Source organism: Sturnus vulgaris, chromosome 13, assembly GCF_052056855.1.
Source record: "Sturnus vulgaris isolate bStuVul1 chromosome 13, bStuVul1.hap1, whole genome shotgun sequence".
Classification (NCBI taxonomy): Eukaryota; Metazoa; Chordata; class Aves; order Passeriformes; family Sturnidae; genus Sturnus; species Sturnus vulgaris.
This window is the reverse complement of record NC_142255.1, coordinates 6,281,084-6,307,086: the sequence shown is the minus strand read 5'-3', so window position 1 is coordinate 6,307,086 and position 26,003 is coordinate 6,281,084. Positions and strand designations below refer to the sequence as shown.

Sequence of the window (26,003 nt, the reverse complement as noted above, 5' to 3'; positions counted from 1 at the left end):
CTGTGCTGTTAAGTAACAGTATCAAAAGTGCCTGTTGAAGAAAATTAATTTGTGAAGTTAACAGAGCAACAGTTCTATCAAAAAAAAAAAATAAAGCTTTTATTGAGCTGTCATTTTCCTCAGCAACAGCACAACACTTCAATATAAATTCAATATTAGATTAGAATTACTTCCTTTTCACAACAGCTTCACATTTTTCATCATTAACTTTTTGGGCTCAGATTCAACAGAGTTGAAACATTCAGTGTACATGCTTTCATAACTTACTAAAAGCTGACCACAGCAGCTTCTTATTCTCATCCTATGCTTCCATACCGTAATTCCACTTCCCCTTTTGTATTTTTACATGCCTCTATTACAGTCACTGCATGACTTTGCATTTTAACTCATGCCTTCAGATCCTGAGATCCTGCAGCTGGTACAGGAGTTTTGGAGCTAAAGAGCCGTTTCTGTACAAGCAGGTGTGCACACAGGTATTGAGGCAGGGCAGGTTTTACAGGTGGAAGGAGCATCCTCCCTTAGGTCACCTGCAATGCACACCTTTGGCAGACAAGCCTTGTTTGCATGTGAAGTAGATTCCAAAAGCAAATATAAACTAAATACTTAATGACTTTGTTCTGCCTGAATCCTACGATTTACTGCAGTTTCAGCAGAAGATCACTCTGTGTGTGGGTGCATACAAAGGGGAGAAAGACTTCTACCAAATCCAGGGGGTTAATTAGAACAACTTCTATGCCTGGAGAAAATAGGCAAGATTTGGGCACAGATGCATTTTTTTCCACAGCCTTTAGATAATAAAAATGACTATTAAAAATACTATTCAAAAACAGCAGAAATCACATTAAGTACTCGACTAGAACAGCAGAGTACTTTTTCTATATGACAGATTTCAAGGGAAAGCTAGAGATAACATTCTATGAAAACAGCACGACTAAATAACTGTGTTTTCAAATGGAACAGAAGAGAATCACTAAAAACAACTCTTGTTGCAACTACAAGTCAGTTCTGCTGTGTCTGTATAGTAGAAAAGATTGGCTGGCTGCTGGGGAAGCCAGGCACATCAGAGGTCTCAGAGGAGTTCTTGCTTTGTACCCACCACCTCCATGAGAAGATGCTTGTAACTGGATCAAAGACGTCAGAGTTTGTGAGTGGGCTGTAAACTGCACCAAAGACATGCCCCAGGGAAGGTTCATGGACTACTTTATCTTCCATTAAAATCTTGGTAACAAATCTTCTAGAACAAACACTCTTGCTGGCCAAGCAGCCATCTGTGCTTCTTCGCCCACCCTCCTGAGATCTCCAAGTACATGCAAATAATGCTTTCCTCAACAAACCCTCTAATTAAAAAAAAAAAATTAAAACATTATAAAAAAAAGCTTTCCCTAAAAATAGGACCATGAACCACCACATCGACCACATTGGAAGGGTGGGACCAAAAGCCTTCTCAGTTCCAAATGCAGAAAGCAAGTCTATATTCCCACAACTGAAGCACAGCTCCTTCTGTGTGTGGCACAGCAATGTAGAACATTTACCCACCACAACAACCAACCAAGGCAAGAAAATGTATTTTTCACAGAAACCAATCATTGCACAAAGCCTAAAGGTGAAGGGACAGAACCTGAGCTGGCATAAATTAAGGTCACTGCACTAAATTACAGCAGAACAAATATCAGTTTGCACCAGCCAAGAAGTCAGCCTGAAGGGTTTCTTTCTGGAATGCTTTTCTCTGTTTTTGGCACACATTTTCTACCAGTCTGTTGTGAAGTTGAGTTGTTTCTTGTTTTTCCTTTTCTGACCCTTGAGCTCATGCTCTCGTGTACCAGTATTTCTGGCTCATAGACCATTTCCTGTACACCCCGCTCATACCAACTGCAGGCAATGTATGAGTAAAAATATCAAAATATTCATTGCTGTTGCCAACAAATAGTGACACCCACCCCTTCTAAGATCCTTTTCATTTAGCTACAATTTCTGTTTTTAAACTTACTGACAGTTGCCCACAAGACAGAGACCTAAGTGCTTTAAAGCAGGACAAAGGACAGACAAATACACTAAACTCTGTGTGGATCAAGCAAAAATCAGAAGAACAGGCTAACTCAGAATATCTCTGCTACTTCAGAAGCCCCAATTCAGCTGCCCTTCATTTCATTCATCAAGGTTTAACTGCAATATAAAATTTTGAGGAAAAAAATGAGCAAATTGGTCTGCAAAAACACTTTGCACTTTGCTTTGTTCTTCATTAATTCTATTTTTAATGTCTTCTAAAATATTCTTTAGCTATGAAATACAGCTAGGCAAAATTACTACATGAATCACCAAGGCTTAAGAGTTGTATTATACTCCACATATATACTAGTTAACATCTATGCACCATTTACTAACCCCTCCAAAATTGTTAATGCTCAGCTGAATGCAATGACAGTTTTATGCTGCCTACAGCTCAGCCTCCCTGAAAATGAAATCCTTGAGCCTTTCTCAGAAGACCTAAGAGTGCCAGGCACTTTCTCTTGGCCTGTCTGGCTTTTTAGCACTTTTGTAGGCAGAAAAGCACTAAAATGAAAACGTATGACTCTGTACAATCAAAAGTGAAGCTTCAGTATAGGAGTTCCTGTAGATTTTTTTATTTATTCCCTGGGAGTACAAGCTATTTTTACACTTCAATGTAATTACTATTTCTGTCATATATAGCTTGACTAAATCTCCTAAAATACAGCAACAATCATGTGTGATAAGATGGCAAGCCCAAAGACAGGTTCTATTTACAGTGTCTAACAGCTGTCCCTTCCAGAGATCCCCATTTGCTCCCAGCTCACACACACAGAGCTGAGGTGCTGAGGATGCAGCCCTTGGGCTGCAGCATCCCCAGCCCAGCCCAGCCCAGCCCAGCCCAGCTCAGCCCAGCTCCTCTGCCCAGCTCAGCCCAGCCCAGCTCAGCTCAGCTCCTCTGCCCAGATCAGCCCAGCCCAGCCCAACTCCCCTGCCCAGCCCAGCTCAGCTCAGCTCAGGTCAGCTCAGCCCAGCCCAGCTCCTCTGCCCAGCCCTGTGCTGCAACAAGCAGGCACCTTGGCATGGCTGCAGGTGAAGAATGTTCCTCTGGCTAAGCCAGACTACTAGGATTTAAACAGCCCAGATCTCTTTCCAAAATTTCCCAGAGATTTTTGGAATGAACTTTGCTAAAATATTTAACTTACTGTGTGATTCTCCCTCGGTTTCCCTCAGTGACATGAGGGCATTAAAATCGTGCTGCCTGCTAGGGACTTGTAAACAAACAAAATGTTGACTTTGGTTCAGTGTTTTCTTAATGACAGATCTGGAATTTCTTTTTTTTTTTCTCAAAAATTTTGTCCTGTGGTTACTGAGGGAGTTACCTGAAGTTTTTCATGGGGGTTTTGATACAGAAAATAGGATGGCCTCTTTGGATGTTTGTAAAAAAAGAAATAAAATCTCATTTTTAAACCAGATGTAGCGAGGCCAAAGCAGCAAAAAATATATTTTGCATCTACTAAGGTAAATCTCAGATTTCTTTGTGTAGAGGCAGATATAAATTACCTAGAAATATATACTCTCTGCTGGGAGAGGGTTTTTAAATTCTTCTTTCAGTTGTGCACTGTAAAATTAAATACAGCATCTAGAATGCATAATTTTGTATATTTTTAGATGATGTTTCTCCTACTTAAAATATGCTGCTTGGACAAACCAATGATGCAAATTTAGCGTGTGGGGTCACATTCAGCAAAGTGCCCTCAAAGTGCTGGCTATTGGGATTTTCACACAAATAAGGTGTTTCAGAGCTGTCTCTGCTGCTGTTTCAAGGAGGACACCGGGGCCAACTTTTCTTCCCCTGCTTTCAGAACATGAGTAGATTACCAGCAGCAGCACAGCTCTGTGGTGATGAGGGAGGCAGCACTTCAGACTAAATTTTGGAAGTATCCCTTTGTCTTGTGGGACCTCGGGCCAAACTTCTTGAAATACACTGTGCCTGCTGTTGATAGAAACTTTGTACTTTGGAAACAGTAGCTTTATTTATGCTTCAATTTCTTCTCAAATATGCAGGTATGAAAGTAGTCTGAGGCACAGTATTTTCTTTGCCCTGTACCATTAGAGTTTTCTTAAAATGAGCTGCTAGTACAGTTAAGACTGTAAAACAAAGAAACCACCCTGCTAGCTTTTCAGCTTTTGGTTAACATTTGAAAAGCACACTTTTAAACAAATCCTTGACACTTGGGTTAATTAAAGAAGTGCTGGCAAAACACCAGAAAATCATCAGTCTTCCAGCAGATGTGGGCTCACATCTGCCATTAGCAAAGCTGTGTCAAAGCTGCACTGAGATAACACACTCCTAGAAACGTGCAAAGGGGCTGATTTGAAACCAACTCTACAGGCAATTAAAACATTGACTAAGATTTTTGGCAATGTTTCATTCTTATGACCTACAGTAACTGGCAAATGCTTTTTACAAGGCCCCATATCCCTTCTTGATTCTCCAGGTTCAGACATAATTCATAATTTAATATTTTCCCAGTATGCAATACTACATGTTCAATTAAGTCCAAATAATCTAGTTGTACTCTTGTTTTCATTTTTGTAGTGGTTCTATATAATCATATTAATCCTTTGGCACCCCAAAAGATAAACACATCTCCAAAGGAAAATAATTTAAATACTTGTTTCTGAAACAGTAATCTGAAAATCGTTCTTTCCTTTGCAGAGCTTATTCCTAAATGCACTGTGTCCCTCAATATGCACAGTCTAAATTCCAGTTCTTTACACAAGAAGCCACCACATCTGCAGTGAACTTGGAACTTCTGCTCTGCACTGCTGGAGTCTTGTTTCTCCTGAAAGCTACAGAAGTTCCAAGTCCATGAAAGAAAGTGGAATGTGGGATGCTTCAAATGTTAATTTTCCAGCTAAACTGTTTCTCTTTGCATAGCTAAGAACCATGCTTGCCCCTTAGGTACTACCTCAAATCAAGGCAACCTAGTCTTGTCCAGCTGAACACACACTGAAAGAGAGCAATGATCCATTTTAAATCCTGGAGACTCTGATTTTATAAAATGGTAGGAGAACATAAGGACAACTGTCTGCCAACTAAAAAAAAATAAAAAAATATGTGTGTGTATATATATATATATATATATATATATATATATATATATATATAAAAGACATATTAAATATGTCTAGATATCTGTGCCACAAAGTTCCAGACACAATTCAAATGGAACTGATGCTCCTGAAAAACCAAAACGTGCAAGAAACTTTAAAATGCATGTGAAGAGCAGCTTTGCAGTAAAAATAGTGCTAGCCAGCTCTGGTTACAGTGCACAGGCACAGACGGTGCACTGTGAATGTCTGGCCTGACATGCAATGAGAATTTCCATCTGGGAATGCAGAGGTATCTGCACAAGTTTATGAGGAAGGAGCACCTGTACTGGCAGCCCCTGCACTGCCTCAAGCCATGAATTTACACCTCGGTGTCTGCTGCAGTGGAGACAGGCAGAGCAGTGGCAGTGACTGTGAACTCTGCTGTGCTTTCCTGACCACAGCCCCAGGCCAGGCACAGTCCATGGCAGCCCCTGGGGGTTACAGCCCTTCCCCTCATTGCTGTCACGGGCTGCCTGTCACAGGTGGGGAAGACCTTAGATGTGTGCACAATACAAAATCATTGTCTTTCTACCCACATGCCAGCCGGCAGCAAGGAGCCCGCATATGGATCAAGGCACACGGGCCCTGGGCAGAGCTATGGGGTCCCTGCCTTCCCCAGCTGGCTGCCCCTGCCATGGGCCAGGGAACTGCTGCCCTCTCAGCCTGCAAACTGAGAAACCTTTTTTCCATTAATGATTTCAGCTTTGCAACAAGAAGGTTCTCTGAATTTAACTAGAAAAGTCTTTGAAGTGTTACCCAAACCTGATCTTTATGAACTGCAATCTATCAGACACATAAGGCATTAATGCATAATGTGGCAAGTGCATCTATTACTGCTTTATGTTTTTTCCATTCTGTAGCACTTTACATCTGAAAATGCAGTCTGTCTAATAACGGGGAAGAAAGCTCAACCAAACAGATGGAAAAAGAAGTATTTCTGCTTAACTTCACAGGTTTGTGGCTTTTTTCTTTTTAAATTCTCACTGACAGACCCATCTGATTAAAATAACTTATTTTATTTCAGATTTACAGCAACTTGTAAAAGATTCAAGTCCAGCTTTGGTTTTAAATAAAATGTTAGTCACTCATCCACCCCATCTCCACAAAGCATCTCCAATGATCTAATGTGCATGACTGGAAACGTTTGGAACTACTACCTCAGGAGGGGCTAATCAAGGAGCTATAATAAGAAAATTAACAGTACATTTCTTCAGCAATACCAAAAATGTGTCAAGAAAATACTCCTGTTCTGTTTAATGCTAAAATTTTACAAATACTATTCCAAAAAAAACCCCAAGCAACCAACCAATAAAAAAATTCTGAGAAACAATAACTGGTTTCTGTAAGATGGAAGTTGAGCAATTAGAAAATGGAAGGCAAATACTGGAAACAGCCCATGCTAGAACAGAGTAGTATCTGCTGTAAATACACAGGTATGCCCTGAAAGTAAGGCTATGGCAATTCACACCTGCAAACTGAAGACTGTTGTTAGTCCTTTTTGATCCAGCAAAAGACCAGAGGACTGGTCTTTTTAAAGTTGGGTTTTTTTTAATGTAATAACTATTTTACTGTCCCAAATTTCTTTTAGTACTCAGGCCCCGAGCAAAGAGCTACTTCAGTATCAAGACTGGAGTTTACACAGAATATTCTTTCCATGCTCCCAAGCAAGCATCAAAAGTTTGCCATTTGCAGCAGAAATCACAACTGCTGTTCCTACAGCTGCTGTTCCCAGTCTCAGCAGTGCTATCACTTTTCTATATAAATATGCTGCATAAAAAAATCCCACAGGTCCAAGAATCCCTCCAATCAAATATCTGTTTATAGAAACACTACACAGTGCTCAAGGTGCCTGAACTGCATGCTAGTGCCTCTTTAAGGGAAATCAATGAAAAGCTATTTCCATCTCCCACAATCTGCTTCCAAGATTGAAGAATGCCTTAGCACAGAAGCTTTCAGCTTCATCATCTTGAACTGTCTCATCTGTCTACATTATTCAAATATACCTGCAAAATAGAATGTTTTATTAGTCCTTCTCACAAAATGGGAGGTTTATGTACTAAGAACAGTTGCTTTAATATACTAGCAATAGCCTTCTTCACACTAGAACTATCAGCCACTCCAAAACTCTCCTCTGAGATGGACCACTAATATCAGCTATGAAAGACCCTGAAATAAATTCATGCTTGATCCATCTTTAGCAAAGTCTACAGACCTTAAGCAAAGTTGATGTATCTAGTCCTCATAGTTCATAGAAAATTATGTCACTGTGATAAAACATCTACTCTAAGGGTTTCCAGCAGTATTTTATTACACTTTTTTTAAAGTATTGTTCTTGGAGCTGCCTGTTTTTTCTGGGGAGCAGTTTTTATGTGACTCTCATTCTACCAGCTTCAGCAGTGGGCAGGAGTAATCCTCCAGCAGTTCTCTCTGTGAAAACCCAATCAACTTCACTGGAAACTCCATTGCATCCATTCCATTTCAATGACTGGTCTGTGTGGGAGGAGGCACTACCTGAATGGTTCCAGCAGGACTAAAAGTTTAAGGAAGTTTCTGATTGGTATTAACACGATCTGCTTTTCAACTAAAAATTCATATTGCAGCAGTAATCACAATATTTTTAGAGACCAAGCTCTAGACTAAGTAAAAACCAGGCAACAAATGTCAATGTGGTGTTACATGAGCGAGAAACATACAGGCTAATTATATAACTATATATAAATATAGTTATTTATATTTATATAACAGCTCTAACTATAGCTGTTACTATAACCAGAGGGAATTTGAAATAAATCTGTTGGGACAACTTATTTTGTTTGGTTTTGTTAAAAAAAAAAATCTACTATGTGGAACAATTTGTTTTCCACAAAAAGTGAACATCTTTAGAGCAATGTAAATGCAACTTTAAAACAACTTTGAGCTTGCAGGAACCCAGTGTAACAGAAATTGCAGCATTATTCAGATTTTAGAGTTCTTGTTCCCATCAAAAATGAGTTTCTGGTACAACACATACTTAAACTGTTTCTGTGGTATATTTCTTCCTCCTAGGTCATACACTTCAAAGAAAAATAAAAAAGGCACCTCAAACCAACTGGCAGATACATTTGTCTTATTTTAAAATGGTTTAATACAGCTGCAGCTGGTAGCACTATCCATTTACTGATGAGTTAGTCCAACTTTAACCTCTCAGGCTAAACTTCCTGCTCCTGTAATCTGTTTTAGTCTCTTTTTCTTTTTTATGACTGAAGCATTGCATCCCAGAATGCATTTGAAGGAAAACAAAAGGGAAAAGTGTTTTATTTTTTCCCATGCTGCCAATATTCTGGGGTTTTTTTTCCAAATGTAAGTATCTATTCTATTTTAATGAGTGAAATTATGTCAGCCAGGAAATTGGGTTTTTGTCAAGAATGCACCCTCTGCTTTTTCTATGGAAATCTACTCAAGTATAGTCAGGCCATGAGAATTTTGAAAATCCTACTGATAATGTACTTTGTACACTTTCAATTAAAACTTGTTAAAGTTCTGCATCTAACCTAGAGAAACAATCTGTTTTCAAGTGTGTTCCATACCTGAGGCTCAAAGAGGCTGAGAAGTTTTGCAGCAGTTATTGGAAAGTGCTCCTGAGGTCTGTAATAGAGCAAGGACTGAAAATTAAGACATCTCTCTTCTGCTCTCAATAACCACTTGAGCCTGCACCTGAAATGTGTGGAATACTTTGGAAAAACAGACAAATCTTGGGATGGCATTCAAGAGATGAGGCTGGATGAGCAAGTCAGCTGAAGAAGGTACTGAGAAGAAGAAAGTGAAGCTGGATGAAACTGGAAAGAAGCAGGGAACTAAGTAGAAAAAGGAGAGACTGGAGACAGAAGAGATGGGGACAAAAGATGAAAAATATGAGACAAGGTATTAAGAAAGTGAGAAGTGTGACTGAGGAGAAAATAGTGGGACAGCTCTAGCCAGAGGGAAGGAACAGAGACAGGCTGTCCCTGGAGAAAGGGCAGAAACCCCTGTGATGAGGAAAACCCAAGCACACCTCAGCAAAGCATTTCACTGCCCTGTGGTACTTGCAGAGGGCAAACTCCCTCTGCCAGTGGCTCAGCAATGATCTGAGGAGTTCTGTGAATACTGATGTATCACATGATGCCATTCTGCTTTTGAAGGCTTTTTTGCTTTGTTTAAACACTATAAAGTAAGTCACAGAGCCTTAAAAGAATGTTTAATCTCAAGTTAGAAGAGACTGTCCATGCAACTACTATATCACTTGGCTCCTTCTGCCTGTGAGGTCAGTTCCATGACTGCATACCATCTTCCCCACGTGATCTCTGACTCATTCAGCGTGCAGAATGGATTTACTCTGGGGAATATTTAGCTAGAAGGGTTATTTACATAATCTCTGTCTCATTTACTGTAAGACCTAGGAGGTATAAAAGGACATGCAGAGTAAGGAACATGAAGGATAGTCTGCAGTTTCTGGAGTGACAACTGGATTATCAGTTTTGAGGGGAAAAAATGTCACCTATGGTGCAATTACTGAATCCAATCCTTTCTCAATTTGTGAACTATGTACTTTCTGTTCTGGGGGTCTGAATGAAAACCTCTGGACCTGATTTGCAGATGAGCTGCCAAATCATAACTACAGTTTTGGCAATGCGAATTTTGCTTTGACTATTGTGAAGTGATAAATATGATATTGAACATAGGGAAAAAATTCAATTCAAACTACTTGACAGGCATCACTAATTATGGAACATTTCTCTTAAACCTCATTCTTCCATATGCCAGCTCCATTTCTTACAACAGATTAGGTCTTGCTATCACACAGAAGCTTTGTGAATTTTAAAGCAAACACTGCAGTAATAGCATCAACAACTAGTCCTTAAAGAAGCCTTTTTTTCTCACCTTCTGCAAGAAGCATTTTTAGGGCAAGGAGCCAAAGGCTGAATAAAAAGAGAGTAACACTGAGTAGTGTATCACTCATAACTAAGCACTTGATCTATGCAGGGACCCTGGGGTAAAAGAATGCATTATCAGATAATTAAATGGTTTTCTTAACACAAGAGTTACCAGAGGATTGCTCACAAAACTCCAGTTTTGAAAACTCTAAACCTCTGCAGATTTGACTTTGTCCTTCTAATGGCATTTTGCTGCTCGAACTAAAACCTCTAATCATGCAAAAAACTGTCCTCAGAAAGTGACCCAAACTGAGGTCTCAAAAAAGCCAGCAGGACCATCAGTATTGCTTGCTGTCTTTAACAAATGAAGATGCAAACAGAAATTCAGGAAAAGCAGTACGTGGTTTGGCTGGCAACTTCACTGAATGCTGCAGCCAAAAGCCAAAGCTGGTTTGCAGAATGAGGCAGGGGATGTTTCCCTGGCCTCTTCCCCCTGCAGATCACCCAGTGATCTAACACTGCTTGACACATATAAACAACACAGGATTGGTTTATTCCACAAATGTAAGTCAAGAGTTTGAAGATAAATAGTCTTACCAACTTATCACTAGAAAGCAGCTCTGTTTCACTAATTACACTTGTATGTCTCTACACATGCAATATGCTGCCCACAGAGGTGTTACTTCTGGACAGACAGCAAAACTGATGAAGCAAATGAAGTGCAAGAAAAGACAAGACAGAGCACACCAGACTGGTTTGGGTTGACATTTTTTAATCTCACCACAATTTTAATTATTTCTGGGGTTTGCAATGTTCTGTAGGCAGTTAGTTCTAAATGTATCACATGCAAAAGGTTTGTTCACCTGCTCTGGACACTGCAGGGTTTGCAGTGCCTGGTTCCTTTTAGACCACTTCTGGGAGAGAGAGTTTGGACTTCCATCCCTAGTCTGTGGTTAGGTAAAGGAACACAGGCTGCTAGACATAATTTGACATTTATGTTTCCTAACCTTTTACACAAGTTTTGGCAATTTGCTGTTTCCAAGCCCTGCTAAAAAATTCTAAAATTAAAAAAAAAAAAAAACCAAACAAAACCAAAAAAGCAAAAAAACCCAAACAACAACATAAAACCTCACAACCCAACCAGGAACACAAGAAAACCAACACACCTCCTTTCCCCAAAACCCACAAAACTAAAAACTCGACAGCATCAATAACACACAGCTTTTTCAGTATCCACAGCTTAACCTTGGCAGCTTCTCCTGCACTTCCTTCTTCCTCTACTCCCCTTGGTCAGTACAACAGAGGACTGGGATTGTACTGGTGGTAGTTTCACTGCAACTTCCTGTATTCATGCAATGTATGTTCCTTTCATGCTATTTGGCTTGAAAATGTCCTAAACTTATGCACTGATATCAGCAATAACTGAATTAATGTCCTAAAAGCATCAGGGAAAAGCTACTCCTTTCATGTGCCAAAGAAGACATTGACGTCTGACAGACGGTGTTTTTTACACCTGTAATTAATGGAAATAGCTAACAAATATTCATAAAAATAACACTAAAAAGTTATTTGTAAATTAACCATGACATCTGCAGCCTCCTCTGCTTTGAAAACCTGGATACAATTAAGCTAACATATGAATAAAAAGCACATTTCTTGTTCAAATTCTGTGAGTGTTGAAATATTCCACACCAGAACTTCAGACAAACACTTTTGTCAATATGAATTGACAAGAAGAAACAAAGACAAGCCAGAATGCCTTCAAATCTCCCCCACAATACTTGCCTATATTGATAAATGACACTACTCAAATGTACAGTCACTGTAAAACAAAACTACAAGTATATCAGGAATGCAACCATCTGGCTGCAACTCTGAAGTCCCAATTTTCATTGATGAGCTTCCTCTTTAAAACTTGGCACAGAAGTTGCATCTGAACGATAACCAGGCAACCTCAATCACCCCGAGTCCTTTCTCTGCAGAACAAAAACCCTGCTCCATTTCAACAAGCATCCCAATGAAGTTTCCAAATCATTCCACAGGATTTTAAGTGCTAATGCTGCTATTCTTAACTGATGAAGTGATGGAATAACTGTGGATCTTTTTCCTCTTTCCTTTTCTCCAAGACACATGTATTCCATTTTCTCCAAGAATTAGCAAGGTAACTTCTCAGACAATTCCAACTGCTATATGAAACCTCCTATTAAAGTCCACCAAGAAGTTAGGAAAGAAAAGATTTAGGTGACTGATTTCTATTTTGAGGCACTTAGATGGATTATGAACATTTTAATGTCACACTGCTCTTACACAAAAAGGAGAGTCTGAATCTTCAGCTATTCACAGACAAATTCACTTCACTTGAGACAGACTCCTCCAGCTACATCATGCAACCCATGCAACAGGCTCACAACTTCAAAGTAAACCTCACAGAAGAAAAAGGCAGCTCAGTGCTTCCTGCAGTACCATAAAATACTGAACTACTACTGTCAACCATACCTTTTGAAGTACTCCTGTACATTAAAAATCAAGAAAAAATATATGGGGAAGTTGACAGACTCCCTGGAAAATTCAGCTCCCAGACATATCAATGACCATTAAATGAACTGGCTAACTCTAACACATTTAGTAGATTTTTTTATCACTGATACATACTCTCAACCTTCATTTTCCAGTGGAATGTTTTATGGCCTTAAGGTGTTTATTCTATCCTAGGCTCTACTGGATTTTATTTATATCTTCCTGCCTTTGAATAAAGTCAAAGATCTCATCCATAAGAATGTTACAGATCCCATTGGTCACTTCTCCCTGACCTGGAGAATACAGGACATGGCTGTAGCCATGTACACATTACCAAATTTTCACCTGCACCTTTCCTTTTGGTCTGTGCTTCTACAGTTCTTTCACAACAGGGCATGACTCCTGGACTCCTAGATGTTTAATTAGTTTAAAGTGGCTTAGATTTATTGATCAAACTAAGTAACTCAATTTTCAATTAAAACTGACAAGCCTCTAGACATCAAGGTTTTCTGAATTGTGTGATTTTGGACTTACTATGAGCATTTTACTACGTTAGTAATTAACCTAGTAATAACGAATTTTTGTAAAACAGTTAACTCTGTGCTACTGCCACAACTACAGAGCACACTTGCATAATAAGACTCTTGGAGAGAGCTTTTAAAGTTACCCCAACATACTTTTCCTGATGATTTATGGCAGTTTTCCATAATTATTTAAGTTCTAATAAGAATGTCATTATGCAAAATGCTTTCTAATACAAGGTTCTCAGATATTGAAGGGGATGTCACATAACCACAGTGCAGAGATAACAGAGGAAGCAATTGTGGTCCAAGAGCTTCATCAAAGATGTCTCTCTGTGACTCTTCTGTACACAAATGACAACTGATCAAACTACATAAGACCCTGTAAGAGCAGTATCTCTGTGCCAGCCTCTGGTAAGTTCAGCCAGTACTGGTGACGAATCATTCTAAATTAGTATTTACACACCTCTGCTGCAAATAGCAGAACATTCAAAAAGAAAGACAGTACAGCCCAAAGTAAGGCAAGCTTTCAAAACGTTTCCTATACATGCACAGAATGTCAGACTACCAAACCCACACACAATCCCACAGTGTTTGCACGGAAAATTCCTCACATAAAGTCAAGTTTAAATTTCCTCAGGAAAAGATATGTCATCTTAACCCCACTTTGCCACTTATGTCAAACACCTACTCTATGCAGATCTCAAAATGAGAATAAATAAACCCTACAGTAACTCCTTGGGAATAAGAAGGGGCTTTTCAGTCTAAAAAAAAAAAGAAATTCACCTAAAAAATACACAGGCTTTTGTTAGTCTTCACCTCAAGGTGTAAGCATCCCAGCTACCTTAAAGAATGCACACTTGCAGCACCCCATACCAATTCTGAAAAGATTTGTCTGAGAATTATATTTTCTGTTCCATACAAAATTAAATATTTCCATTTCTACCTTAGCTAAAACTTGAAACGCTGGAAATGTTTCAGTTTCTATAGAGTGGAAAATTTTCAAAACTGCTTGTGCAGAACACGAGTGAGCTGGTGGATGGCCCAAGATCCCAGGTGCCAGGGGACCCTGCCAATGCCTACCTATGTGCTTAGGTGACAGAAAAGCACATCACTGTTTAATAGACTCAACACATTCCTGCAGAACATTGTAATTCTATTTAATTAGGGTTCTGCATCCAAAAAAAGCCTTTTCAATGGCACAGTTGTAACTCAGCATCAGTATCATCAATAAGACTCTTTGGAAAATCAAATATTTTAATTTGTCCCATCACGATAGAGCTGAGGATTGATTCTGGGTCTTTTACCTCATCTCTTCCACTGTAAAACCTCTTTCCATTTCCAAAACTGTCTTTTCAGCTATTTCCCTTTCCCTGCTCAGGTGCCATTCTCAAAAGCTCTGCACACAGGGGCACAGATGCAAGCAGAGGACTCTTATTCAGAACCAAAAGCCAGATTTTCCATAGCTGGGCTACCACATTAACAGCAGGCATAGCTGAAGAAGCAAGCCAAGAAAGTAAAAGCAGTCATTGTCTTCTGATCCTATCTAGACACTTCTCCACAACACAAGTGACTTTTTTGCTAAACACCAGTCACATAAAATACTGAGAGAAACAACCCAGTGTAACTAGGTACATTACAGTAATCCACATGAACCAGTGGGCAAACTAGCAACTGGGAATGGAATAGGACAAGATCAGCAAAATTGAATCCATAAATATTTCACTGAGCCCTCAGGAGTTACTCTTTCATACATTTTACCTCGACTTTTTCAAAGTCCTACATGAACTTGGTCAGAAAGTCACACCTCACGCCACAGCTAATGAAAATTCAGATTTTACATCCATTTAGCATCACTCTTCATGCTGAGACTACCTTCAGTAGTCTGGAATATCCAGAAGCCTGAAAGCTTCCTTGTATATACTGCCCAAGCAACCTGCAGCCTGGAGTTGGTTCACAAATATATTCTCACACATTGAGGCACTCATGAAGAGCCAGTGACTTGGCAATGCTCAAGACAATTAATTACAGAAAGTGCTCAGTAAACAAACGTTCCATTTGAGTTGCTTCCTTTGTTCTGGTGACAAACCCCAAAAAGCAGGTTGAATTCAAATTCTACTTCAACCACATATGCATATAATTCTTTCTCCTTTAATGCAGGGGAAAATAAGGGAGATTTACTCACCACTTCCCTATTTCTGAAGGAACAGAGCTACATTGGAAGAATCCTATTGTATTGCAGGTAGCTTATGGTTTCTGTTAGATCAGCCAGAGCTGTTAGTGTGGAAGGAGAGATGTTTACTGCTTGTTTCCTGCCAAAAAGGGTGACAGGCAGCTGTGTGTTCTGAGGTGAGCTTGTATGTAAGGTGCTGAACAGGGGAAGCCACTTATATAAGAAAATAGGTTTAATGACCTGCAGGAACACTTGAACAAATACAAGCACTTCCGAGGCTCTCCCTATCCAAACCTCCCAAGTTTACCTTTAATGAATCAATCTGTCAGTCATGTGAAATGACTTCAGCTACCAATGAAAAAGCAATAAATGTACAGTAATGAGGAAATGACCTAGTGGACCAAGGCAGATTAACTTAATTTGTTATTAATTAGTTGCTCTTAAGAGAAACTGTAGAGGGACTGGCCAAACACCAGGACTAAGGGTTAACAGAATACTTCCAATAAATGAGATTTTCAAATTTTTTTGTATGCTCCAGGAAGAACTGAAGAAGAAAAAGAAATAAAAAGATACTGTTCTCTGCTTGCTGGCAAGACCATTGGTACATGTCGCTGCTGATAAATTAAATTAAAGCCCGCGTGCAGAAGCATTTAATCAGGAAGAACAAGCAAACAAAGTGAAACACTATCAGCCTTGTTTTGCTCTCATCCTGGCCTTATACTAAGACTGTTCTTAGCAACTTCTTTTTTATAATTACATTAATTACCACATTCTAGGGAGAAAAATAACCCTGAATAGCAATTACAGCCTCTCCAAGGGTAATAGAAACAGCACTAAATAAAGAATATCACTATGTAGAGTTCTATGCCTAGAAGAAGCTACTTCAGCTACAATTTCTCTTTGCTCTGAAGTCTCCTGTACTACAGATTTCTTTATAACTGCATTTATACAAGCAACAATGGCAAAGAGACAGCAGCACTGAGCTCATCTATGTTTTCTCTTCATCTGTTGAATTACTCTGTTTAAACAACAGATTCTGAAACTAACATGAAAATATTTTCACTCCTGTTCCCTTCTATCAAAATAAATCTGCCAATGGCCAAACCATGCTGACCTGCATGTCCCACCACTGTCCAATCCACAAGCTCACTGCCCTTTACTCTCCAGCCCACCTGTCATTCTCAACGAACACCCTCTACAAACCTTCCTCCTCCAAAGCCTGGCAATCTCGAATTGCTTTCTTCTTCCACCTCATTTCTAACTTCCTCATCTCTTACCCCTTGCCCTCTGAAAAGACCTCTTTCCTGGAAACAATTTTGTCACATTAAGTCAGGCAGAATACTGTCCAACTTTGTGCCCTGATGTGTGAGGGATGAAATAAAGACTGGGACATTTGTGTATCACTTGGACACAGCGAGCAAATTTAGCTCAGAAAACTTTCCAAATTAATGCCCATGCACTAAGGTCATTTCCCATTTCCTTCAAAAAACAGAAAGTGTTTTTCAAAAGAGCAATTTGTCCCAGAGGCTATTCTCAGAGGCTCAAATTAGCCCTTCATGTTTTCCATTCCAGACAAATACACTAAAGGTTTCTTGACATTAGGCCTTTACAATCAACTGCTCTAGTCTCAATCAATGGACTTTATTCATAAATAAAGAGGGAATAATAACTAAGAAGAAAAAATCTGATTTGTTTAGGTTGTGTTTTTGTTATCCTCTGTTCCGTTGTTACATCTCCACTGTGCAGGTTCCACTAAACAAAACAGCATTTCTAGGAGGCAGAAGAATCAGATGTTCACCCATCCAAAAAAATATGGCCTGTCATGTCAATTTATCCAGACTTCTCCTGAGCAGAACATTCTGCTTTTAATATCCAAATACAGGTTTCTTAATGTTTGCAACATGAAGTTGGACTAGCAGGACAAATAAGAAAAACGTATCAGGAAGACATACTTTGGGAAATACTAGAAGGGCACAAGCAGAAATTAGCAATTTTAGCAGGATGAAAAGCACTAATGGGGACAAAGAACAAAACCTCACTTGCCTCCCACATACAATGGGAGACTGCCTGGAGCATTGAGCTACACCCAGCGAAACATTTTTGAACCAAATAATAACAGATTAAGTTTTATTTAAAAATTAACACAGAACAGATTTTCACTCCAATAAATTAGGAAGTTCAAATCAAAGCACAGAGAACTGAATGCTGGTAAAAGTAGCATCTGTCACAGAATGCACAGAGCACCATGAAAAGACACTGGAGTGACCCAGGCTACTGAGGGCTGTCTCCTAATGCTGTTTAGAACATGATTAGCACTCACAAAAGGATAACCTCACCTTATGGGACTGAGAAGTAGACAGCCTTCATAACATGGCCTATCCAAACTCCATTTTTCGATTTCTTTCATGGAAAAACATTAAGCTTGTTAGTGACTGGCTTGTTGGTGACCTGGCTGGGTGACAGAAACCCACTAAAGCCACTATCACTCTCCTACACAACTGAACAGGGAAGAGAAAATATAACAAAGGATTAATGGGGTTGAGATAAGGATCAGGAGAGATTGCTCAGCAATTACTGTCATGGGCAGAACAAACCTGACTTGGGGAAATTGACTGAATTTATTATCACTCAAAATCAGAGCATGACAATGTGAAGTACAACAAATCTTAAAACCACCTTCCCCTACCTTCCCTTCTTTACCAGCTCCACCTCCTTCCCTCAGTGGCGTAGGGAGACAAAATGGAGGTTATGGTCAGCTCAACACAAGCTGTTTCTGCTGCAGCACAGGGTCCCTCCCATGAGACACAGTTCTGCACAAACTCCTCCAATATGAGTGCACCCCATGGGCTACAGTTCTCCATTAACTGCTGCAGTGTGGGTCCCCACAGGGTCACAAGTCTTGCCATCAAACCTGCTCCAGCATGGGCCTTTCCTGGGGTGTCAGCCTCCTCAGAGCATCCCCCTGCTCCAGCATGGGCCTTTCCTGGGGTGTCAGCCTCCTCAGAGCATCCCCCTGCTCCAGTGCCCTCCGTGGGCTGCTGCACCAGGGCTCCCCATGGGCTGCAGAGGAACCTGAGCTCCAGTGCCTGGAGCCCCTCCTGCCCCTCGTTCTGCAGTGCCCTCGGCCTCTGCAGGGCTGCTCCTCTCACACAGTCTCACTCTGCTCTGCTCTGGCTGCATCACACCTGTACAATGGCTTTTTCCTTCTGAAGTATGGTATCACAGGGATGGTACTGCCATCTCTGATGGCTTGGCCTTGGCCAGCTGTGGGTCCATCCTGGAGCCAGCTGCCACTGGATTCCCTGTTAGACGTGGGGGAAGCTTCTGGCAGCTTCTCGTGGAAGCCATACCTGCAATCCCCCCACCCCTCCCCTCTACCAAAACCTGTCTATGCAAACCCAATACACTCCACTCCTTGCCACTGTGAATCACATACTTAAGAATTATCGTTAAAATCCACATTCATCACACAAAAATCAAAATAACATCACAACACAGAATGAAAGTGGAAAATTTACACTAAATTCATTCCCTTGTCCCTTCACCACAATTACAACTAAAATTTTCCATCATTATTGCATTCTCTGACATTGTTCAGCCCATGTTTGTCCCACTACCTCTCTCAATTACTATCCTTATCTCAAATTCCTTCATGTTCCCAGGTTTCATCAAATTAGAACTGTACATATTGGTAGATGAAGTGACTGCTTAAAGCCCTTGAAGGTACAATATTAGGTAACTGTAATATTACAGATCTACTTTCAGAATGCCTTAGGACACTCTAAAATAAGTTCACAAAAATAATCATTAAATTAATTTTAAAAATATCAACTTAACTTGATGATTAGGTGAACATTTTGCATACTAGGGAAAACCAATAGCTGTCTAGCACATGAAACACAGGAAAAGCAGACTTACATTTGTGTTGCAGAGTTTATATTGCTTGTAGGCACCAATGCACACGATGGCTGCAGCCCTCTGGGGCTGGGGCTGCCCCTGCAGGGCCTGAGGGTTGGAGTCACCACCATGGAACAGACTCTGAGACACAGGGAATGAAGGTGACTGATAAACCGAGGGTCCCAGGCCTTGGTGTCCTGTCTGAGGCCCACCTGGCTCTTGGTACAGACTGCCATGCTGCAGGGAAGGAGCAGCTGCCTGGCTGTAGGAGCTCAGGAGACCCGGGCTCTGGGGGAACAGTTGGCTCCTTGATGACTGTCGCTGCCTCCGCAGCTTCTGAGGCTGCTGACCAGTGTCAGTCTGTAAAGGTAAAATGTAGGGCACTTTTCCATATCCATACTTTCCTGGACCAATAGGAGTTCTGCTTCTGCTTCTAAAAACAGAGAAAGAGAGAGAAAACAGTTACTGAATCCATAAGCAAAGGAGCAGTTAGATATTTACATGACTTGTAATAAATATCAAGAAGATGTAGTCTAGCTTGATGTATTAGGAATCCAAGAAGGCCTTCACCCTAACACTGCAGTCTGATGAGTAAGCTGGCAAAAAACATTTCTTCCAGTTCCCAGCAAGGAGTGAATACAGCTCTTCTGGGTGACATTTGCAGCTCAGGAGAGGAGACACCATTAAAGAAAAATAAATTTTTTTCTGCACAAAAAATACATTTATGATTTTATATCGATGCAAAACAGACCTGAACTCCAGTGAAAACCAAAGATTATAAATTGACATACTTATTTTCTAGAAACAGGAGTGGTACAGATGTCAGACAGCCACCAGATCAAAGGGGCCTTTCTTTGGGTTTGTTTTAATTTGGGTTTGTTTTCTTCACAAGTCTTACATTCTCCCAGGACTCTTGTTAGCTGGGAACCCTGAATATAATTTCCCTCCCATACCAGCCTTATGGCCACGTGGGGCTTTTAATCAATCTTCCTGGCTCAAGATGTGTGAACGAGGGTGCTGATTTGCCCTGGCAGATAAGCCACCAGCACTCTTGAACTGTTTATCCCTGTTAATCTGCTCTGAGACCATGACAGTCACTGTTGAGGCAGGTTTTGGTAGGTACAGCACGGAGTACTATGGTTTTTGGTACTAAGGGAGGGAAAGAAAAGCTTCTCATAAGTGTAGAGGAGAGGAAAGAAAGAGAACCCCTAAGCCTTGTGCCTACTTAGCCAGACATAAATGAGAATGAGATTACACAGCATTAGTTTTTCTTTAGCTCCCTAGGCTGAAGAAGAGCAAGAGAGAATAAGAGGAAAGCAAGTATTCAACAATATTTGCAGCCAGCTGGAACAAAAAGGGGGAAAAAATGTCATCAAGAACAGTGTTACCATCTAAAGGTAAATGACTGCCTAACAGAAAAATGTACATAGAAAAGCATTACATAATTCATGTCAGACCACAGCCAGCAGACATCTCTGTCAGATCTGCATTGAACAACTGTTATGCATCTTCTTGAGATGAACACAATAGATCAATCTCCTTTCTTTGGCTATAATTCACATAAACACATACACCTCTTTGATTGCTTAGACAAATCTCTTCCGCACTTTGATAACAAAAAATGATGGATTCCTTTAAACTTAAGCCAACCTAAATATATTCGTTATTTAAAAAAAAACAAAAAACATTTGCCAAGACAAGAAAATCGGGTTTTGTGCTACTAATGTAAGGGTTGTAGCAAAGATGATGATGACGATCATGATCATGACGATGAGGATGATCATGATGATGATGTAGCATTCTTACTGTTCTAACTTTTAGCAATTTCTCTCATGCTGAGAATATGTCACCTGTGAATAGTAGGAACTGGCCCCTCTTAGCACATTTGCAGTGTCAAAAAGGAATTTGGTTGTCGTAGCTTTTTCTAATTTTAGCCATAAACAAACGTGTGCCTTGGCAAATCAATGCATTATCGTGCCTCACAGACTTTATGCTAAGAACAGTGCTTTGAACCTCAAGTGGTCTTCAAGACTGAAGCACTTTCAGAGCTGGTGGGCTGGTTATTTATATCCAATAGAAACTTCTTTGAACTAAGGATATACAGTGTCTTTAAGATACACAGGTAAGATTACAAATTTCCTGGGCCTCCACCTCTTCTCTTAAGTGCTCTTTACACAGCCTCTCTCCAACATACCTTTTTCATTTTTTACTTTTTCCATCACTTCCTCTCTCCTTACATTTCTCCCACTGCCTCTAAATGGAGGTTCCTTGGCTCACTTCCAGCTGAAGCAAAACTCGTTTTCTTTCTCTTCTGATGTCAGGCAGAATAAAGAATGTATTTCCATGAGCTTTTCAGCATTTCATTTATCTTATCTCCTAGTATCAAAGTACTTCTCTTGTAAATGAAAAACTGCAAGGGTGAACATTAGCAAAACCATTCATTTATGACAACAAGGAAGACTTGTACAATGTACAACTGCTGGAAAGTTTCCTTAGAATGAACCCAATGAAACTTCTGATTCCTCACATTTTCAATTCACAACCTTTCACTGTTTCTGAAGAAATAATGTAATGTTTTGGAAAGGTAACCTGCAGCCACCAGTTTCACCAGAGATAAGGAGAAAAACACTGCATAGGAATTACATTTTTTTTTCCCCCCAATATTTTCTCTTGTCTATTGGCAAAAGTAATTCCACAAGCAGAGGGAGATGGTTTTCTTCCCTGTATTCCCAGTCACAACAACCACACTAAATAAAGACAACAGAATCTCACCACAGAGCCTCAGATGGAATAAAAACAATACCTAGACCTTCCTTTTAATTTTGTGTAAAGTTTGGTCAAGCTTGAAGCTTTTTTTCAAAATCTTCAAAGGCTTCCCTTACCAGGAGTCCTGTCCTGGAATGAACATTCAAGTCCTCTACCACCCCTGTCCTCAGTGAGCCTGAGGCTGCTCTTCTGGGTGGCCAGGGCCTGGCATTCTCCAGGCTCCTGCCAGTTCTCCTCACTTGGGAATTCACAGCTGCCTATAATCTATTTTCTGAAGTGTTTCTGGCTGTGCTTGTGCCCTATCAGCACAGCAACCAACCCAGAGCTAGCACCTACTCAAACTGAACTTAACACTGATCTATCAGCAGAAACAGAGGTTTTATGTGCAAGAAGAAAGTAGAAGAAAAGACAGAAGACAGGTTAGAAATTAGATTTATAGCTTCATTTCCCAAAAAAAATTCTACATTATTTACCACTGCAAAAGTCTTTTAAATTATACAGATTTGTGCTTTGGCATTGCTGTTATTCATTTCCAGTTCAAAAAATGCTCCAAAACTGCTGTTCTTTGATTTTGGCTAGAAAATTAGTTCTAAAGGAGCTGAGTCCCCTTAGATCCCTATCAAAGCTCTTTGGCTTAAATTTAAGTCCTTCTACTCATCATGGTTTTAACAGAACTGCCTTTTAGTAGGCAAAATCCTCTATAACTGAATCAATTACATACATTCTAACTTAATTAAATCTATTCCCGTGGATAAGTATACCAATATTTAACCTAATACTTGAGGTCATAGCAAATTATGTGTTTTGCAGCACTACAATACTGTAATTAACTGACAGGTTTTAAAGGATACTACTCATCTACTCACAGTTTAGCAGAGAGTTACCTTGATTCTTTTTCTGAAGAAGTGATAATGACTTATTAGCTATTCCTGTCAGCAGTTAAGCTATTGAAATATTACTCCAGTATTTAAAATGCAATTAAGGGAAAAAAAAGGCAGAAGGAAAAGTCCTTAGAGACACAAAGTGTCAAATCAGAAAAAAACTGGTCCTAATTCCCTAAGTTTCTGTTAACAGGATTGCTATGGGCATACATTTTTTAATATACTTTTTTTTTATTACTCCTAGATAATATTCTTAAAATAATTTCAGACATGCATTTTAATCTGTGGTATTTCCTCCATAATTCAAAGCTGTGACTGGCCTACAATTGTCCAAGTCAATCATTTACTTTCCAGCCCTGCTACTGCTTTTAATTTTCTTTCATGCTTTATATATTATTAGGTACACAGTTAACAAGGTGTACTTTAAAAAGATTCCACCATAAATTTTTTCCCCCTTAAGTCACAAAATAAACTGTCTTATACTGTTCATAACTGTTAGTGAGTTTACCTCACAGTATTTTTGCAGATTCTTTGACAGCAATCATTTTTAACAAAAGTGGCTGATATAGTGGATGTGGAAACAGGTTTCTACCTACTCAAGGAGAGCTCCCACCAATCAGGCTGATTCCCAACAACAGCCACCATGCCCTGCCTCCCCACTGAACCACAGCCTGTGCTGCTCTGCATTCCACCTACTCACTTTTCACCAGCTCTAAATCAATCTGAGAAAATCACAAACATGAATGAAAGAAAGGAGCCCTTTGAGTGTTTTATATTACAAAATGCATGCCTGTCTGCTCACTCATCTAGAAACTGGCCTTACAGCAGGGAGCAGATACCTCTGTGAAATGAGAGAGCATCACACACTGCAAAGCAGGGCCACCAGCACCAACTTCTGCCCCACTGCAGCACCCTGCTCCCTTCACCAGCACACTGCAGGGCGGTTCATCAGGGCAGGCTGGCACTGCATCTCACTGATTGGTATTTGCATTAACCAAAGCAAGGGAAATAACTGCCTTTTTGATATTCATAGTAACTTTGGTAACCACACCATGATTTGTGATTATGCACTGCTCCCCAGGTATCACACATACATAAGAGTATTAAAATTATTGTGAGCATATTTGTCCTAAAAAATTCAACTGCTAGAATTCAGAGTAACCAACGGTGTTTAAAAAGTGTTTCTTCTGAAGAAAAATGGATTATACCACATAACACCACAAACACTCTCATTTCTGTAACACATTAGGGGGAAAAGATATTTACATTCTTCTGAGACAGTAAAATTAATGAATAAGGTAACTAAATAAACGGTCTCTTGGGAACAGATTTAATTAATGGGATGTGGACTACCTTAAATGAAATTTTCCAGCCTCAGAGATCACCCTCGATACCCCAGTTTAGCGTAGCTGCAGTATGCCCAGTACAATAACTTAGTATATTTGCTTTTACTGATCTCTCAGCAAGTGCTGTATAACCTCATTTATGTGACTTTCAACACTGAGATAGGATTCCAAAATTCAAACCCAAATACTTCAATCCTCTTTTTCAGTCACACCTCTGATCCCAGGCAATTCTTAGCTTCTTCTTTAAGATATGACTGAATAATGCAACCATGCAGTTGGCAGGGAAACCAGCAGCAATTCAATGCAAGTAACCTCCTAACTCTGCTGAGATGCCTTACAAATGACACGGGAGGTTTGGTTGTCTCTAGCCCTCACTGATGGGGCAGCAGTTCAATGGAACCTGACTAAACAGCAGCAGTGTTCTCACTTCCCCTCCTTCAGTGAGCCCAGCTCAGGAAGGGTTGAAATGTTCAGCAGTAAGAATAAGAAAGCTCAGGTGGTTTGCAATTATTATATTATTATAATTATTATAGTATTGTGTTAGGGGGCTATTTCTGGTATGCAGTAGCGTAATAAAAACTGATACTGGTTTGGTTACAATAAGTGAGTCCTAGAGCATGTAATGAGATTACATGCCAGATGAGAGGTGTGACAGCAAAAAGTCAACCTGAGGCCTCAGCTGTGCCAGCTAGCCCCTCATTTTGTGAAGAAATACCTCATTTGATCATTACTGCTATTAGATCCTGTCTGGAACTTTATTCAGAAGGAAAATAAACATTTTCCTCACATGGCTTTAAATCCCTCAAGTGCTACCAAAATGAATTCTTTGATTACCATTGCTGCTCTTAGATGTTCCTGGAAGATTTATCCTTAGAAAGGCAACCAATCCTTCTCTATCTTCCTTCTGTACATACACCAACCCACAATAAGCATTTATAACCATAGTGGGCTTGGGGTAAAATCCATCACATTTTCGTTCTGTGAGAGAAATAATGAAAGGAGGGGTGCCTAAGTACTTGACATGGGTTTTGTTCCAGATGCTAAGAAAAGCAAGCACTCATGCCAATAAATATAAAGCCTCACAACTTGAGAAAATATTACCTTCTTGAACCTGAAGGTCCAGCAATCACACATTTTTCCACCTCTAGGAACAGGTCACAGAAATTGCATCACAACATATGGCTACTGGTTAAGGAAATAACAACAGAATTGTCCTTTTAAAAGTTAACTGTAGACCTGCCAACAGAGTGACCTACATTTGCCTAATCAAAGCAGCTGTGAGAGGTGGCAAAAGAAATACTTTCAGAAAGGAAATTCTGGTTTGACATTAAATGATGCACTCTTCCTTTCCATTGCTCAAAGGCCTAGAAATGCAAACTGACCCTATACAGGGTACAGAGCAGCACAGCAGACCTGCACGTCAGCTGCTGGCAGCAGAATAAAGACCCAGAGCTAGAGCCATGTGAGAAATCAATGATTTTTGGATTATTTCCTCAGTGCAAATTTTTCCTCTCACTCCTCTTCCAAATATATAAGAAATGTTTTAGGGAAGCCCTTTCCTTATTAACATACTTCTTTAACTTGCACTATTTATGCAAGGATGCTTTAGTTATGTCATTATTCTGGTGATAATTCTAGTTTTTTTCTTTCTATGACCCCAGATACAAAATATGTATCATGCTCACACAAGTGGACATTGAGGTTTGCTGCTCCACCACCAAAGTCTATATGAAGAGAAAGTGGAGGAGGCAGCTGTAAACATCCTACACTCAGTACATCAGTGAAAAATTGAACCAAAATCACCAAAATAGAGAACTGGAAATGCAGCATTTAAGAAGTACTAAAACCTAGTCCATTAATATGTTTTC

At 39.9% G+C, this 26,003-nt stretch overlaps 1 protein-coding gene across 1 annotated transcript in view; it reads right to left on the bottom strand.

Moving 5' to 3' along the window:
* Positions 1-26,003, bottom strand: part of THSD4 (thrombospondin type 1 domain containing 4) — a 237,679-nt gene that overhangs the window by 171,788 nt on the left and 39,888 nt on the right. Inside the window, exon 5 of the mRNA XM_014873971.2 lies at positions 19,164-19,575. Coding sequence (XP_014729457.2) covers positions 19,164-19,575 — 412 coding nt within the window. The remainder of the gene's footprint in view (positions 1-19,163; positions 19,576-26,003) is intronic.